The sequence below is a fragment of the Poecilia mexicana genome, unplaced genomic scaffold (genome assembly GCF_051168715.1).
Source record: "Poecilia mexicana isolate PSO_F unplaced genomic scaffold, ASM5116871v1 scaffold_10, whole genome shotgun sequence".
Lineage (NCBI taxonomy): Eukaryota > Metazoa > Chordata > Actinopteri > Cyprinodontiformes > Poeciliidae > Poecilia > Poecilia mexicana.
The window spans coordinates 13,446,327-13,465,839 of NW_028263379.1; the positions used below are offsets into that span (position 1 = coordinate 13,446,327).

Consider the following 19,513-nt stretch of genomic DNA (forward strand, 5'->3'; position numbering starts at 1 on the left):
TTCCTCAACCTAAAGCCCCCAGTTTAATAGCTCGCTTGAAACAAAAACACTGCAGAAAGAATAAAATATTCGAGGGAAACCTGGATTTCTGAACATTTTCACTTAATATTATTCATATCTAATATTTAGTGACGTTAAAGTGATCGGAGTTTTCAGCTTTTGCTCCAGTTGGGGGCTTTGCAAACCTCCATTCTCCAACGAGTTAAACTGAAAACACAAAGGTTATTTAACAGGGGAATATTTATCTTTTTAAAATGTGTTGAATTAAAGTCAGTTTTGTAAATTGTTCATCTGGGAATTACAGAAAAAAAATCACTTCTAAAGACAATAACTTCATAATTACTGACCCTAATTAAGATGAAGATGAATTGGTTTAAGTGAGAAAGTTAAACAGCACTTTGAAATTAAAAGAAATTAACAAATTAGGTGTCTTATATCACAAAGAAATGCCAGATTTCTTATTACATTGCACTCCGTCAAAAAAATAACATTTGTGGTACAATTAAATGCAATTCAATATGTACTTGAGCTTGTTTGAAAGATATAAAAAGTGGATGTTATTAATCTTGGACATTCTCAAAATAAAAATGCAATTGCGAAGTTAAAGATCCTTAAAATGATCAATTCAATGAAACCAACATATACCGAGTTTCCTGATGTCTCAGGGGTTTGTTCTGCTTTTATTAAAAGATTATGTTTTTTGTGTTATTTTAATGCAAAGTTGAGGTAAATATTGTCAAGTGGAAAATGGCAGAGAACACATTTAATAAAAGCAGGTTTTAGGACGCTGGTAATTTGTCATGATTTATTTGTTTCTAAGTCTCTTAACTTGGCAACAGCTCCTCTCACTGAACCACTGCATCCTTGTGTTACAGCTCGTATTCATCAGGTCAGCAGATCAGATGCTGTTAAAGGTACCTAAGGTTTTCTGTAAATCCAGAGGTGAGGGAGGTTTTTGCAGTGGCGGCTCCAACACTGTGGAACGGTTTGCCTCTACAAATCAGCCAGGCTCCATCAATAACTGTTTTTAAATCTTGTTAGAAAAAAAACACACACACACACACAGAGAGACACATTTCTACACCCTGCTTGCTGTGCAGGACTTTGGTCAAGCTCATTATTTTTAGGGTGCTTTATACACAAATTTGATTTGATCTGTAAATAAACTATGTACTTCATCAATGAATAAAGTGTTATTTCCCCTAGTAAATTATGGCAGTAAATATAAAAATGCTCAGCTGCTGTAATTAATCTAACTGTATGAATGTTTATTTTCATTGGTCGTGGTTCTGATCCCAGTTTGAATCAGTTATAAAATATGACTGTATGGTGGCACAAACAAAACTGTGCAGTCTCGTATTGGCTTGTTCAGATACATTCTATTATTCAATTCAATGTAAGTGGTTGAAACCTTAAAGTGTCAACATTCTGTCATTGTGTAAAATAATGAACTTATGTTATTGAGCTGTTTCGTGCTTCTTCTCTCCAACGTTCACGTATCTCACACATCGCCGGTATCACTCAAATATCTGGTTATGGCAGAAAGTTTTGTTTATTTATGATCTTTTAAGGTGTTATTTTGTTGCTGGCTGTGGTGACCCTTCAGTGCCCTGAACACACCAGCAGGCATAGAGACAAGATGGCGACCTCAGTGGATATTGTTCAGATCAGTGTCCAGACAAGGTATATTGATAATGAAGTGTGTCAGTGGAGTATATATTGAGAACACCCACCAATTAAGTCATTATGTACCAGTGATGTATCTAGTTAAGACAGGAAATAACACTAAACGTATTGCATCATTCTAAGCTATGTAACCAAGACCAGAGTGTTAAAACTTTCCCTTTTCCAGCCTGGAACTGGTCATTGTTTGAACATGATCCGATCTTCAAGATAAAAGCCCGGAAAGGAATCCTCCACCTGGCATCTCCATAATCAGAACCAACAAGCAAAGTTTTTAAATTTCTCACAAAACAAAACTAGTTGTTATTATTTTTTTTTTCTCTGGTACTCCATCTTCCTCCAACAGCCAAGAAAACATGCATTTCATGTCTATTGGTCTCTAAACTGCCCTGAGGTGTTTAATGTGCGTGGTTGGTTCTTAAGTTTGTCTCTGAATCAACATGAGATGCTACTTTCTAGATTAGAACAGAAACCCTGGGTCACAGTGATTCTATTTCAAAACTGTGGCGTGAATGGAAAGAAGATGTATGATATTATTAGAAATAGGTTTTAAACTGTTGATATGTCAGAGTAACATACTTCTACTTTACAACTGGCAAAAAGATTTTGAGTATACACCTTTAGCCCTAAAATCACACCCAGTTTTACTCAGAAAACAAGAACATGCCAGTAAATTAGATCCGCTACGGTGCAGCCAGTACTGACCTTTTCTCTCTGGTATAAGGCTTTTTAGACTCTTTCGTCAAATCTGCACACTGACAACAACATACAGAGAGCAGTTGTTTACACAACCCTATTTACCATCGCGCAACCTGACATTTCAGAGCCGGCCGGCATCCAAGCAGTCATCTGTCCAGTCGTACAGGTATTGATCATTTCCTGTGGCCTGGAGATTTTCCGCTGCAGTTTCTTCAATGAATGCATCACACGCCCTCTCACGCCAAGTCTCAGCAGCCCCCTGAGCTGCAGAGTCTGTCATTGGACGAGACAAGATAGAAGTCTACTTTCTAAAGCAACGCACCAGCAGATGCTGACGGATAGACCTGGACTAGGCCAGTGGTTATGGACTAATGTGAAACCGCTGTAGAGGTCAGCAGACGGGAGCAGGTGTCCAGTGTAATGCATTCATCCCAGTCTATCTGGAAAACTGTAATTACCTGAATGTGTTGCTTACATCTTTCCTACTTTTTGGATGGAGCTTGAAAGAGAAAGCGAGACTAGTGCTGTGGAGCTGCGTCGCACACTTCCACAATGGTCAGAGTGATGAAAGTCAATTCACAGCGTTCTATTCCTGGCTCATTCCTTACTAGCGGAGGAGAAAGTGCCAGAGAGATTTCATGCCTGAGACAGAGGAGTTACACTTGTGTTTTCCCAATGGACCATCAGAACCAACACTTTCCTTCTAGCACATCTGAGAGCCCTCATCGCCGCATGCTGACAGCGTGAAAATGGGAATCTGCCAGGAATATGGGGGGGAGAGGGGTCCTCGACTAGACCACGATTGGCTAACCAGGCTAAATACTGTTTCTTCTATCCTCTCTTTCAATGGGGCCTTCACGAATGAGAGCTCATGGCTTTCAGTACACAGAGTCTATTTGGATTCTCACAAAGGTTAAAAATCCCAGGTCAAACACTTCTTGGGAGCTTTTGAAATGAAAGAAAGTTATTGATAACCAGGACTTGTCGCATCCTTTCAAACGGTCTGCAGAGGTTCTGAAAGAAGGTCTTCATATCTTAGATGAGTGGTCATGATCCAAAATGAGGTAATTTTGTCCTTTTCTATTTACCGAACACAGGGTAGCCATTATTGCTGATTGAAACCTACTATGTGGGCCATCCAAACAGTCCACGCTGATAAATCCATTGCTGCCATAGAAATAACCAAGCACAAAAAGACAGTTTCTGAAAGGCTTAAAAATGCCTCAAAGAGCAAGGTATGTATGAGAGCATGGAGGGGGCAGGGGCCAGGACACAGTGCACTGTTTGACCTTGCCTGTGCTTCTCTTAGGTCTTACAGTCTTAATCCTTATAAAGTCCTTGAAAAGGCAATGAAAGAGCACTTTAATCGACGCTACTTAAAGTCACAATTTCACATTTCAAAAGACGTTACTGTGTGAGAAGGTTTTTTTTTTTATTTTATTCTCCATTTTTCACTGAAATAATTTTTTTAAAAGACTTTCGCAGACAATTAGAACCATACGATTAAACAGCTACTTAATGTCCATAACTCAACTAAGCTCCCTGGTCAACAAAATTAAATAATAATGTTAAAATAACTTGCTGAATTAATTTTATTTTAAACATAAATTCCACTTTTGCTTAGAATGCTGAACAAAAGTAACTCTTCTAGGAAGTTGAAAAAAATCATGGAAAACTGTTCCCTACAGGGAATTCTGCTTGTGGACATCGCCGCTTGTGGTTGCAGTGAAGTCCTCTACTCTTGGTTTTGATGTTTGAAGGTTCTTTGCTTTAGATTCACAAATGGGTTGAAGAAGCAAAGAGTCCACAGCCAGAAAAAAAAGTTTCTGAAAGCTTAAACATCTGAGATGGCTTAAGAATGCTAAAAGGGAGACTGTAAATCCATGTGCAAAAATAAACAGCTTAGCATGGTGCACAAGTATTTAGCCAATGATGCCAATCGCTGTCCGTCAGGGTGTTAAAGTCTTTTTTTCCACTTCAGTGAACCCCATTTAAGTGGCAACTAACACCTGACCCAGACTACATCAGTCAGGAACAATCTACCAGTCAATAATAAGCATGTTATTTGAGCAGCACTGGAGTTCTGCAATCATACTCCACAAACAAGTTTGCAGTTCAAGTTTGAAGCACAAATCAGTAAATAAGTAAGTTGGCTGAGAGTTAAACATACTTCAATATGCGTAACCATGTTATGCAATAAAATCAGCTGTGTTGAATTCTCAGGTAATAAACATTTACCATTGAATTCCATGATGAGTAATTGTGGATTATTTCAAATAAAAGGAAATGAAGTGCTCAACCTTCATGATTTGTTGTTTTTTTTTCCTCTTGCAAACGTTACCTGCAGCGGCAAATGGTTTTATATAAACAAAGACCCACCTTGGAACCTCAGAAAGATTTTTTTTTTTGTTTGTTTGTTTTTCTTGTAATATTTCTCTTTTTCTTTTCATCAACTTATTTTATTATCGGTTTTGTACAGCACGTTGGTGCAGTTTTAACCCTGTTTTTAAAGTGCTATATAAATAAATTTGACATTGAAAGACGAGCGTAATGTTTCGAGCTAGACGCAGGTTTTTATTTAGACGACGCTCATTTTGCTTACAGAATCCAGCAGGACAACAGAGTCTCTTTGCAGATGAAAAGGCAATAATTGATTATGGTCTACGCTTCTGTTTTTGCCAGTACGCTGACAAACAGAAATGATACTAATTCAGATGATACACATATTTCACCACAACCAAGATTTGGTTATTGAGCTCCCTCCTTATCTCCGTCAAACCAGCTGCAGTGAAAACAAATTCAGAAATAAATGTCTCAAATAAATCTAGTGACGTTTGGTGGAACAAAAAAAAACAAAACAAAAAAGAAAACAGTACGCTCACTGTGGTTTGGTCCGCAAGTGCATTTTAGTTCAACTTCCAACAAGTCTGTTGTGCTGCATTAAAATAAATTATCAGTAAACACTGAGGTTTATATTAACCTGAACCATCTGAATTATTTCTCTAAGCAGTGGGTGAAAGATCCAGCAGATTTATGCATTTGTAAAAATCACTGAAGTTGTATTATTCACAGGCAAAGAGTTTTTTCAGAGCATTCTATGAAAAACACTGCAGAAACCAAGTCAAGACAGTACAATTTTTTTTTTTTTTCAATTAACACATTAACATGCATCTTTAAACACAAAGCTAAGCAATGACCTTATATGCACAGTTCAAAATATGCTCCCAACCAGCTTCACGACTGAAGATGCTGTGGTGGTTGTGTGTGTGCAAGTCTGTGTGTGTATGCATGGGTTCATAGGAATGAAGACAGATACAAAGAAGTAACAAGATTTGGGAGCCAAATAAATAATAGGCTACTTACCGCAACTTTGCTCCCAGTTATCTGCATGCAGCGATCGGCGGAGAAGGTTAATGTGCAAAAAGACACAAACGGCACAATCGTTAGTAGGCCAGAGAATTATCCATTACAAGTTGAGGCATTAGCGTATCTGTTGTGACAACACAAAAATCCTTCACACATTTATAGCTCACTCGGTTTCACTAAAAATTTACAAAAGCAAACAAGATAACTCTCACAGCTATTACTGCATACTGAAGATTATGTCTGTTGTTGGCAGCTGCAGGTCATCTATTGTTAAATTATGGGCAGACTGAGATATAAATTATGAGATGTAAATACCAAGGCAAAATTTCCTGCACTTCTGCAATAATTTGACAATGTGGACAGTAAGACAAGTGAGAGGGTAAATGTCTTTGATTGGTCGATGCAGATTTTGGATTCTTACCTAAACATGAACACTTGCTACTGCGGGTACAGAATGTGAAGAAGGTCCCTTTGGTGTAAAAATCAATCTTCTGCCATTAACAGTGGTCTTCAGATGTCACATTTGTGTGGCAGAACTACCTTGAACCCATGCAGTCAGCACAATTCCCAGGGTTTAACCTTGTTATCTGTCAATAGTGGCAGGTAGCAGAAGCGATTTTCATTACTGCAACTGTGGGACTTGTTTCACAGTGGGAAGGTGTCTGTTAGAGTAAATGTATTCTAATCTGAGGCTGAGCTCCTCTCGCTCTACAACATGCTTCTAGGGAATTGCATTCTGATTGCAAGAAGTTATAGGACACACTGAGCCATTTCCCCCCTTCCTTTCTACGGTTTTTATAGGAGGCAAAGAAAAAAAAAAAATCTAACTTTCATTTTCTTTTACCGTCATTCTCAAACTGTCCAGGTCTGCATCCATTTATTGCAACAGTTACCCTTTCCTTCACCCTACTAAATGTTCAGAACAGCCATAGAAGCAGTTTAATGCAACAATTTCTCTATGTTTTTAGCAACTATTGCATGCCTTTAAAATGGTCCAGAATACAATTGCTGCAGAACGTACATCTATTTAACTTTAAAACACATTTACAGCAGCTCTACCAAACAGACATTATCTTTAGTGCGCCAGAACACAACACTGGAAGGAGCTTGAAGGTGAGAGGCACCGGTTCAAATTAAATGTGCGTTTTGGAAAAAAAAAAAAAAAAAAAAAAAAAAAAAAGGACAAGTCATTGGGTACAGTGGATGTTACAAGGTCTGCACAGCTTGTTATAGTGACAGGTTTTTTGAAATATCACAAATAACAGAACGCCAAAATCATTAAAGAAGTTTTTCCACCTTTCGTCTGAGCTAGCTCTTGAACAGCTCCTTTCAAAAAACTATTTCTTTGAGTTAGAAAAATATTTGAGCAATACTGTTGCATAATTCTCAACACACACACACACACACAAATTGTGTTTAAGCACATTTTTAAAATTAACCTCTAAGGTATGATTTTATCATTATTGGCACATTTTGCCCACATATTTGCTCCTTTTTATTTACCACAATGCCCTAAATTTGGCCGATATTCTGTGTGCATCTCTCTTCAGATCGCAAAACAGATTCAGGTCTGGGCTGAGAACCAATCTTCTTCTGGTGAAGCTATTCTTTTGAAGAGTATTTCTTTACATTTCCAGCACAAGCTGGAAGGATTTGTGCCGACTTGAACTGTTGTTTTGACCCCAATTTCGTCCAAAGTTTTCAACCTAATTTTAGTAGTTTCTACATCTCTTTAGACATTTTCTCTACTTGATGCCAAAGATTTGATCCTTCTTAAACAGACTGAGATATGTTCCACAATCACAGGATGTGTCTTTCCACATGGTTGTTTAAGAAATCAGAAGATGCCATCGGGTAACAATTTGCTGCCAATAGGAAGCCACTGCAAGCTAATGGTCTAGTTAAATCCAAGTGGTGATTTTTTTTGTGTGTGTGCGTTTTTGGTCAAGCTGTGCATTTCACTATTATTTCTTTTTATTGCCATTTACCCCAAAAAAAGATTTCAGTGTTTTCAATTTTATAGGCCACTTTCAAGGTGGAAAAAGTTCTGGAACACAAAAACCTGCCATCTTAAACAAGGAAATGTAGGCTTTTAATATCCACAATAGATGCTGTACTTAATGACTTGCACGTTTTCCTCTCAGGACATCACTATGTACCACAAATTGTAAGAGTACTGCAAATTAATAATCATTAGTGGTCTGGACTTTCTCTGAAAACTGTACAGGCCACTCGTAGAGGAAGGCTGAAAATTGATGGTCACATAAAAAAAAAAAAAAAAAAACGTAGTAAGAAAAGAATGCAATAATGAGCAATCCCCACTTACAAGACCTTACATCACATCCTTCCAACATTAAACAAAGCATGTTCATAATTTAACACAAGACTCAAAGTATGTATTAGTAGCATTAGTAAAATTTGTGAAATTAGCATTTTTGATTAAATTTGCACAAATGTAAAGAGAAGGGCTGTAAAAAAAAAAAAAAAAAAAGAAAGGTGGCGAAAAAGAAAGGCAGCAGTTCATGCAAAGCTAATAGTTAAAGACATTTAAACATGACTCATGCAGAAGCAGAGTTGGATTACACGGTAATCAGTTCATATTTAAATGAGCCAGGTCTTTGCAGAAGTTTTTTTTTTTTTTTTTTTTTCTTCTTTTTGGCAATACTCCATTTGTATTGGGAGTAATTTGCCAGACCCCTGCTGGGGTAAACCTTGTAGAATATGAGTCTGTATTCAATGTTGCATGGCTTGAGAGAGAGAATAGTTTTAAATTTTCTTCAAAATACATATTTTGCAAGAGTAAGAATTGTACTTATTATTTCAGGCAAGCAAAGTTTAAAAGCAAATGTGATGTGTCAGTATGCATCAGTGATGGATAGTCACCTAGGACATTATGAAAATCTTTTGCATATTAAGTTTCCTTTTGCTACAAAGGCAACAATAAACCAAGGAGGCGTTGAGCAGCATAAATCTGGCACCAACAACTAAGTATTGATTTTGCAAATCCTGTAAACTGGCGTCTTACAGATGTTTCACTAGTTTGGGATTCAGATAATTTGGAGACCAAATCAAATCCTCCACTTTGCTATTTTGTTGCTGAAATAGTTTCTGAGCAATTCCAGCAGCAGAAGGGCTCATTATCCTGCTCTCACAAAGCACAGTTTCAGATCAGGTAAATAGTTTATTGCAACATCTAAATCAACAGCAACAGCCAAGGTTTTCCAACAAAGCATCAATCAAAGCCTTTCATTGCCACTGCTGGATGGCTCTCTGCTCATTGTGCATTTTGGTGTTCCTCAGGTAAAAAGTACATGAAAACTTGATACAAAAAAACTGATTTCGGTCTTAAAAAAAAAATAAAATGTTTGTTTGGCTCGTTTCATCTGTACAACTTTTAATTACATCAGCCACTTTAGCTGCTACCGGGCGAGTTTTAAGACTGGCCTTTATTTAAGTCATCAGTGGACCTTCACCAGTTTCCTTTCGTTAGACCACTCTCCGAAGGACCAGAGAACTAGGAACACAGTAAGCCTTTCAGAAATGACAGACACTGGAGACACCACAGCCAAACTGAAAACCCCACAGCAAGATAGAAAAAGCCCAGAATGTTAAAAAGCCAAACCACCTATCTAGACTCTGTGCAACATTTTATATTTAGCCCATTACCAGCTACACATAACTACACTGCTGAAATGCAATTCCTTCTTTCAACTGTTGCAAGTTTCAAACTTTCCAATGGATCATTAATTCAACAATGCTGATCAGAACTCTCCAAGCCGTGTGATTATGGTTTCGTAATGTTTTAAGAATTAGATAAAAGATGGAGATTTGCTTACAATTTAACACAGCCTAAACATTTTTTCACAAACAAGTCTAGCAATATGCTACAACCTGTCACAATTGTTACATTTTCACAGTAATTGCTGCAAACCGTTACAACTATTGCAAATTGTTCAATAGAAATCCTCAGTCTACCTCTGGATGGTATGATAAAATATTCCAAAAAACTATTTGAAAAGCCCACCTAAACAATCAAATTGATGCAACCTCCGGTGGCGTTAGCAGATATTACACATTGTTGGGGATCTACAGTAGTCCTGTACTGTAACTGCACATTTGCATGAGCCTGCATGAACAGCTATTTCATCCCTGACACCGAGTCCCCCCTCCCCTTCTCCATCAGCCCTATTAAATGTGATAGCAGGGTGCAGACAGACATCACATTTTGTCCTCTGTCCTTTCACTACACAGATTATGTTATTCATTTGAATAAAATATCTCTGCTCACAAAGCATAATGGGCCCTGTGAGGAATTCAATCATCTCGGATAATCATCATTATCAATAATGCCAGTTAATTACCATAACAATGAGCAAGGTAATAAATGACTATGTCAAGGCAGAGCTACCAGGTTCAGGAAACAATGAAGAAAGAAAGCACTTCTTCTCTTCAGAAGTGCTATGAATATCACCTCAGTAAGGTTCTCCAAAATCTCTAGGAAAGAAGTCATTTCAATATACTGCCACATAAAAAAAGATATAAAAATTGCAAATCATACTGTTACTCATCTAAAATATTAAGAAACTGGTGGTAAATATTGAAGCCAGATACTTAAGACAATTTATCCAAGCATGGTTTGTGTACAGTGGCAGAAACGGTGAGTAAATGGCAAAAGAAAAAAAAAAAAAAAAAAAAGGTTTTAGCTGCATTCCTATACCATATCTGTTGGTGTTAACTTGAGAAATTGTGATTGTTTACTTCATCTCCATCACTCCATGGTCAAAGTTTTGTTAGACTTCATGTCCATACGTTTGCTCTAACAAGCACTACTTAAAATGAAAAGAATGGGAGCAAATAAAATCGAGAGTGATGCAATCTGTTAATTTTGTCTGCACCGCTAACAAGACGGTCAAAGAATGGGCCCATGCAAGCTTAAGGCGTCTTCAAAGTGGTCTGTGTTTGAACAAAGACCTGACCCCAGTCAGCTTTCCGTCACAAAGCACTTTAGAAAAGCATGACACCCACATGTTTACTTCCTGTCAGACTACTGGAATGCAGTGTTGTGCGTGAAAGGGGTTTATGCTATCGTTTCGGTGCCAGCAAACATGAGTTGCGTCACGTTATTTTAAAGACGACATTTAGGTGTTTTAGAAATCCAAAGGACACAGACTTCCGTTTTCTGCTCTTGCCAGATCCAACCATGTGGTGTTTTGAGCAGCAGAAATCCTACGTACCTAATCAGGTCTGCCTTGTTGTCTCCAAAAGCAACAAATGTTTTCAGTGGGCGACAGATTGCAATTTTATATTATTCTTCAACTGTTACCCTTGAGTCTTTAAGAGAAATAAATCCTTTCATAAGACTCTCTGAAATCCACTATTTTTTTTTTAAACAAGCAGGGTTTTTTTAAATAAGATAAAAACACTAATCAAGTTTAATACTTAATATCTGAACTTTTTACAATTTATTGTGAACAATATCTTACAACTCTGAGTTTATGTATATTTTAAGTAATAACGTAGCTGGTCAAAGGTTAGACACCACCACCACCATCAATGGACAAAAGAAAAGTAAGACTGGACAAACACGAATCATCCACCAATCACCAACTAGGTAAGCAGCTCCAAGTTACAGGTGCATCTCAGTTAATATGAATAGTATCAGAAAATGTGTTTATTATAGAAATTTATATATATATTTAAAAAACTAGGTTACATGATACCTACTGAATGGATATCCAATACAGACATGTCAGCCTAAAAAGTATATTCATGTACTGTATGGTTTATGCAATCAGTTCTCTTTTGCATGAATTATTCCACAAATGCTGCATGGTTAGTTTTGCTTAGCTATTTAAAAAAAAGCCCAGTTTGCTAAACAGTCTGCTGTAAGCCGCAGTTAACCTTGTTGCACCTTTTCCTTCCACTCAGTTTTCCAGTTGTAGCAACCCTGTTTGGACACCAGTATCTGGTGTATCAGGGTGTTATTTTAATCTTAATTCAGCATCACAAGTAGTTTTTTCACATGAGCATCCAGCTACATTAATTTCTGACAAGCTAGATTTTTGGGCTTTTATGAGCTATACCCTTAAAACAACAAAAATAACAAATACGCCATTAAAATAAATCACTTGGTGTGAAATAAACCTATGAGTTTCACTTTTTTAATCACATGATGGAAATTAAATCAAGTTTTCAATAACATTATTGAGATGTTCCTGTAGATCCAAGGAGCAAACAAGAAAGAAAAAAAAAAAAAAATCAAAGACAAATAAGTCGATCAAAACTGCAATCAAAGAGGTGGGCCTCAAGCATGAAGAGTGAGGAAAGGTGGTGGAGTGGTGAGTGTGCAATAAGGGATGACAAAGCAGAGTATGAAACGGAGCATCAGGTTATTTGACCTCGTTTTCACAAATGAAACACACTTTTGAAACACTCATTTATTGTGACACTTACAGATTTGGCAGTGGCCGAGATGTACTGGACCACCATCTCACGCTTGATGGCCAGTTCCTTCCCACGCAGAGGGGCTTTACGATCCTCATTGAGGTTCATGTCCTCCTATTATAAAAAGAAAAGAAAAACAGAGAAGTGAAGCTGATTAAACTCTCCAAACTTTTTCAAGGTTGCATTTAAAGGGCACAAACACCAACAGGAAAAAAAAAACAAAAAAAAAAAAAAAAAAAACATGTTCCGTCGATTGTAGCATTTGCTAGAATTTTTTTTTTACTGCACAACATCAAATTAGCCCGGCAAAGAAAAAAACATGAAGAAATCATATGCAGCTGTAGTTGATCCCAATAAACACATAACCAAAAAAAAAAAAAAAAGTAAATTTCTGCATTTGAAAACCTTAAACTCTGTGAACTGGATCATTTACAGTATAATGGGTCCATCAGGAAGTAGAAACCTTTCAGGCGCAGAAAATTATTTTTCCATTTCCACTAGTACCCCTTTATATCAGATCTTGTCCCATGCTTAAATTAATTCCCTACCATGTTTCTTTGTTGAAGTCGCAAGCTGTGGCAGCAGAGTATAATGGCAGGAATAATTAGTCCCTGAAATAAAAGTAGAAAAAGGCAGCAGCAATATAAAAAAAAAAAGAAAAAAAAAACGCACACTGCAACCCAACTCTGAACAGAAGAACAAAATCAAACAACATGGCTTCTATTGAGGCCATGCAATCACAGCTGATAGGCTGGATAGGCAGTATCTACGTGTTATTGGGAGTATTATCTTCATGCTACTTTAATTCGGCATCACAAAGAGTTCTTTCATGTGAGAGACATCAGAGGATAGAGTGAAGGCCGGACAGAGCACTAAAAGCTAGGGAATGACATGATGATTAGAATGGAGGAGAATGTTTATCAGAAGCACTCTCTCACAAAGAGATGGCTAGAATGAACAGAGAGGAGAAAAACATCCTCCAGTGGGGATTCCACAAAGATGCGGAGGCATGCTGCCCTCTAGTGGGAAGAAAGGAAAAGATCTTTAACCATCACAGCTCTGATTTCACACCGATTTCTCTACATCTGATCAAATGTCTAATTCACCTTGTAAATTAGGTGCATCATCAAGTAAGAGCAGTGTATTATAATTGGCTTTATTATCTTACCACAAGTAATCAGATTGAAGTTGTTCAGCCTCATTTGTCTGCGAGACATGGGCAGGAATCCCAACCACGGGCACTGTGACCTAAATTCCTTTAACTACATCTCCTCCAGTAAATACCCTCTGAGCTAAAAAGAAAACCATTAACATCTCTTGTGGAACTGGAAGAGGGGGAGGAAAAAAAAAATGCAGCCGAAACTTTTTCATCACCCAGGGAAACCAGCAGGTTTTTTAATTAATCTTTGAACCCTGCTAATTTATCTGCTTAATTGGCATTCAATAAAGGAGGCAGAATGTGGCGGGGTGAGTACATTGCAGGCACACAGAGGGGGGGCGGCGGGTTGCATGAGTAGTGAGCCTGCGGGACGTTTGTCAAGGGGCAAACTGGAGGAATGAGCCCTCCATGTTCAGCCTGCAAAATGATTAATGCTCTTTTATTAATTATACCCTCACAGGCAACATAAAAAGAGTCTCGATATATCAGGATTATTCTGCTGGTGTAACTGAAATGCCGTGATTTGAGCTTCTAGCGATGCCAGTAGACCAGACAAGCACTCCAGCTCGCTATCTGAACGCCAGTCTGACAAACTCCGGGAAGAATTTATTAATACTGATCAGGGTGCTGTGCTCATACCAAACATTATTATACTGGTGTATTCAGGAAATCCTCCTTCACCATAGTGCTGTGACACAGTATTTTTCCCCCTTAAAGGTTTCTCTAGTTTTCACCTGTTTAATCACACTTAAATGTATCAGATCATACAAAAGGCATCTTTTAAATTATGTAATCTTTTAAAGGAAGATAGCTAACCAAATGACTGAACATATAATTGCTCTCTCATCTCAAATGATGAATTATCTGTGCATGCCAATGTTGTTTCTTTGGTTACACTTCCCTGACCAGGTCAGATAACTGCCAGAAATCACTTCAGTAGAACCGTTCTGACGACATAAAGTAAGCAACGCACCATATCCCAATATAAAGAAATTCAAGGCAAAGAAATCCACTGTCATCTATTAGTCCGGAAATGTTTATAAACATATTTTAACCACCGTGAAAGAAAGTCTCCACCAATGGAGAGTTTCAAGGGGAAATTAGATCAATAGAACACAAAGGCCCATGTTTCTGTGTTTCTGGGTGAATGGTGTGCTTCCCTCTGCATATGGTGCAAAACTAAAAGCCTTTGGAAAAAAATTTATTTTTGTATTTACTCAGGTTATCCTTGCAATGGGTTTGATAATATGAAATATTTCAGTTAGACAAAAAAAAAAGAAAGCAGAAGAAATTTCTAGGGGGAAAAAACGTTTCGACAGTGCTCTCCATCCAAGTAAAGAAATGTTTAATTTAGAAAAACAAAGCCATTATGTGTTTGACTAAATTCCTGAGTCCTCAATCACTGTAACCCAAGTAAGCAGGTGTTTCCCCCTCACCAAACCATATTCCCCCAACCAAGCAATAAGTTAAAATGGCTGCACTCTAGGCATGGCAGATCTTCACTGGGGATGAGGCTTAGCAGCTGTCTGATTATTTGGATCAGAGGTTTCAGGCAGCCATTAACTTTAACAGATTAAGACTTTGCAACAAATTTTAGCTTATAAACCAACTTTGTTCCTCTATTTTTCTAAGTTGCACAACATTTTTTTATGGAGAACTTTATCCTGAAGTTAAACTGCTAGGATGGAGTTTCATCTTGGACCGTATTGCATCAAACCAGACAAAGAGTTTCAAGTTTGACTTGGACTTGTGCTCTAAAGACTTGAGGTATTGGCCTCACTCTCATGCAAGTCAATATTTACTATTTAAAGATGTGACTATTAATCTCCTCTATTCTTCTCTTACCCTAATTCCCATCATAGTCTTCTATTGCATCTCCAGTGAACAAAGAAGCATCATCAGAGATCCTTCCTCCCAGCAGCTGTCGGACTCTATAACCATCAGTGCTGCCAACAAACTCAGAAAGTGTTTACGTCCCTGCTCTTCTTTGCAGTTTTCCTGGTGTCAAATAACACTTCTGCTGGTATTTGCACATCAATGTTTGCAGTTTTCTTTTCATATATTGCAAATAGTCTGTTTTTAAATACACGTTTTGTATCTTTTATATATATATAGTTGTGCTACTCTCCTTTGGATCAGGGTATGCAATGTTTAATAATTGCACTGTATGTTATGATGCAATTCTTCCCTTATGGTACAGTATAATATTCTTAATTTTGTTATTTGCATTTATCCATGAGGACAGTAAGGTCTGTAGATTCACAGTTACTTTTTGCAGTTGTTACAGGTGAATTTCCCCAATGTGGGACAATAAAGTGAATTTCTATTCTATTCTAAAAGGAATGCAGTGGGCTATTGGATTTCAGTTACGTTCATATAGAGATGAATCACAACACACCTTCCCAAAGCACTTTGCAAAATGCCATATTCTTTACAGAAGTATACAGTTAATTTGGTCAGATCATATAGACAGATTCGATTACATACATTTCACTAAAAAAAAGGCTACTAACAGCTTTGCTGTGTGTTGTATAAATGGCATCACCTCTGTCTTCTAAAAATGAACTATGTTTTAATGAATTTGTATAATTTCAGTACAAATAAAGTTAACATACACCAACATCTTATAGTCTGACCTTCAATCTTTCTGGAACCAAAATAAAAAGGCTAAACATTAACCTGTTTAGCCTATTTTAAATGTCTTATTTGAACATGAATGCCTACCAATATGTTTTATGTGATAATATTTCTTACCGATTTTCAAATGTATCGATTTATTGCATGTTAAATTCAAACTAGTAAAAAGAAATATAAATGTGCCAATTGTCCATGTATGAAATTATGCTTCAGGAAAAGGATTTTAATTCATAACCTACGACGATTTGGTGCTTCAAGCAAAATAGATGGCATGCATCCAATGTGAAAAAGTATATTTCAGCACTTAAGACTTTACTTGGACTTGTGTGAGCATCTCTGAATAAAATCCCTAAAAGAAATCGTCAAATAAGTTTGGCAAAATCGCTTGGCTTATAACTTGTTGGGGTTTTGAATTAGACTTGATAATTAACGTACATCCTCAAATGCACCCGAGGCTTGAAAATCTATGAGGAGACTGCCCTAGAGAGAAATGTGGATCTGAGAAAAGTAAGTAGTAAAAAAAAAAGACATGTTTTGCTTCAACTGTGACAAATCAATTATTTTGTCCACTACCCTCAAGTTTGATCCATGAGAGGCATAAGGGCATATGCCGTAATTCTCCTGTGGGCTGGTTTTAATGTCTTGGTGCAGAGTGGAAGTGCTGAGGGATCACAAAGGAGCTTATTACCCAGAGTGTTCATCCTAACAATGACACACCATAAAACACACATCTTGAAACGAGCCACAGTAGCACTGCAGTCCTACATTGTCACTGTGCTTCCATAAGCATCCCAACATGTTTTCACAAATTCTTGAAATGAATTGCATTTGTTCTCGCATTCAAAACAACAAACTTGAATGAGTTGTGCTGTAGTTTTATGTGACCGATCAAATCAAAGTAGCATAATTGTGCAGTGGAAAGACACCGAGACTGAACCTTCGAAGGCCCAAGTCTACTCAATCAGCATAGACTCAGTTATCCATTGACCATGAAGACTGGAAGTGAGCGACTGTGAAATCTGAAGGTCTGATCTTTACATTTATTTCTGACCTTAACTCAGTGCATGCCCCGTCACCAAGCAACCATGACGGCACTAAGCATAAACTGTACAAAGTGGAGTTTGAAGACCTGGTGAGTTTTATTTTTATTTATTTAATCATAAATAATTTAATGAATTATATACATTTTCACATAACTATATAAAAATGTTAATGCAATTGATAAAAGTCTACCTACCAACACAACTTCACCATTGTTTCGAGAACAAAAATCTCCTTTAGCAGCACACCCTGCCCACCGACTCTGGGGATAGGGTGGACTACTATGAATACACCAGACCCGTCCTGCAAATCCTGGAAAAAGGAGGACGCAATTTGCAGCAGCCTTCGAATTCGGACAGCCTTTGTCGCTTTGCGGTGACGTAATCGGCCTTCAAATGCTGCCTTCAAAGGACGCAGCTCCTGAATTTGAACACACACTTTCTGTACCTCTAAAAAAAAAGTCATAAGATCCGAATAACACAGCCTTCATTGACTGACAAAATGCTAAAAAGTTTAAGGGGTACAAAACATTTTGAAATTAAATAAGATTAAGAGCACATTTCATCCCTTTATGAAGGATTTAATTACAAACACACACAAGAAGAATTTGAAGGAAAACGACTGAATCGGGATTAGCTGTAGTTACAGGTCCCCTACAAAACACTACATTTTATATAATTATGAAACTGCACATATTATATTGTTTCAATCATAGAGAAGTGTCACACATCATGCATTCGTGGTTTAGAGAAAAGCTTTACCCTCACTAGGAGCTGATTGGAGCTACGCCGTTCCTAAGATGAATATCTTTGATTGAAGCCCACTTCTTCCACACAGTTTTCTCCTCGGTGCGATAAAAATACTGGACATTTTTAACAGCTGATTTACTGCTGTGCATTGTGATGAGAGGCTCAGAATTCAAGCTGTGCATATCTAGCTAAATCCTGTGACAAATTGCATAACTACGCACTACACAATTACCGAGACAGCACATTGAAAGTTATTTGGATGCAATTTAAATCTCTGCACTTTCATGAATGCAGTCCTGCTCTCAATGATTAACTTCAAAAACTCTATATAAAGTATTCATTTGCATTTCTTTACCACTGACTGAGAATTTATTCCTATATTTTGTCAGTTTTGCTTTGATGGCTGTTCAGTAATGGCTTATGGGCTATTCCAGCATAGATATACACACCACAGAGGAGGGGGAGAAAAAAAAAAAAAAAAAAACATTTTATCGTGGTCATTAATGCACAGCTGGAGGTTTCGCTAATATGGCAAGGGTCAGCCCTTCAATTGCAGACAGCAAGGCTAAAACATGCGAGAACAATCAATAGTGAAATGTGGGTAAAGTTAATAAAAAGTGTGTGAAACATAAAAGGAAAACTGTGAAAATATCTGAGATGACAAATGCATACCAAAGTTGGTGATTATTAGCATAAAATATAGAAAAATCTACCCACCAGCTATTTTCTGGGTACAACATCAAAGCAGGAGAGTTTTCAGTTTATAGGTGGAAGCAGGATTGGAATTGACGGTACATAAGTAAATAACCTTTTCTTCCCCCCCTTTTCGATTGCATTACCGTAATTATAACTCCCAACCCCAAGTGTCAAGACCTGTCAAATGTCAGACCAGCAAACATGCCTTTTGTGTCATCTGTCACTGAGCAAATTGAAGCCTGGGTGTAATGTCACGCTGCTGTGAGCACAAACATAGTAATTGAGAGGTGAAGTGAGTGACAGGGATGAGCGCCCGGGCAAGAAAACAGTGAACACAGGCCTGATGAAAACTCTGAGCTCTGATCGCATTTCTCAGGCCCTGGCGATGGAGAGCATTGTACGAGAAATACGGAAAAGGTAAGCACAACACACACACACACAGAGAGAGAGAGCAAGTCACTCAGGTGCATTATAGACAATAGAGCACACAACCTATGAAATAAAGGTAGAGTAATTCAGCTTCTCACTTCAAAGAGATGGGGTGAAAGCTTTTCACATTTCAGTCCTGCAGCACACAAGGCCAGAAATGCACAAAAGTGACATCTGACCCCAGGGACGAGGGAGAAGTAAGTCTGATATTTAGCATTTTAAATCTGCCCAAATGAAAGCCAGATTTAAAATGACTTATACTAAATCTGTCAACAAATGGCATAAAAACAAACTAACAAAAAAAAGTCATGTTAAATCCAAATCCTTGTGCCAAAGCTCCTTTTGTTCCCAAGAACAATGGTAACACAAACATGACGGTGTCAAATGATTGCATTTGGTGCTGTGAGACATTACTGCTGTAAGAAAATATGGGCCCTGCACACAGTCTATTTGAAACTCTCAATGCAGAATGAGATTAGCAATCGCTTGCAGTCTTTGGAGAGTTGTTTTACTGCAGTGCTCATGCAGATATGCAACTGAGTTCGTACAGCTCTGCAGTTGTGTTAGGCTGCATATCATAACTTGTTGACTGTGTTCCAAAGCTCCTCTG

General features: G+C 37.6%; 1 protein-coding gene across 6 annotated transcripts in view; it reads right to left on the bottom strand.

Annotated features, from left to right (window-relative positions):
* diaph2 (diaphanous-related formin 2) overlaps window positions 1-19,513 on the bottom strand; it is a 440,846-nt gene that overhangs the window by 396,209 nt on the left and 25,124 nt on the right. For 5 of the 6 annotated variants that reach the window (XM_088009428.1, XM_088009429.1, XM_088009426.1 and 2 more), the window contains 2 exons: window positions 12,202-12,306; window positions 5,746-5,766 (listed from right to left, as the gene is read on the bottom strand). In XM_088009428.1, coding sequence (XP_087865554.1) covers window positions 5,746-5,766; window positions 12,202-12,306 — 126 coding nt within the window. The remainder of the gene's footprint in view (window positions 1-5,745; window positions 5,767-12,201; window positions 12,307-19,513) is intronic. The other variant, XM_088009427.1, reaches the window with a different exon arrangement.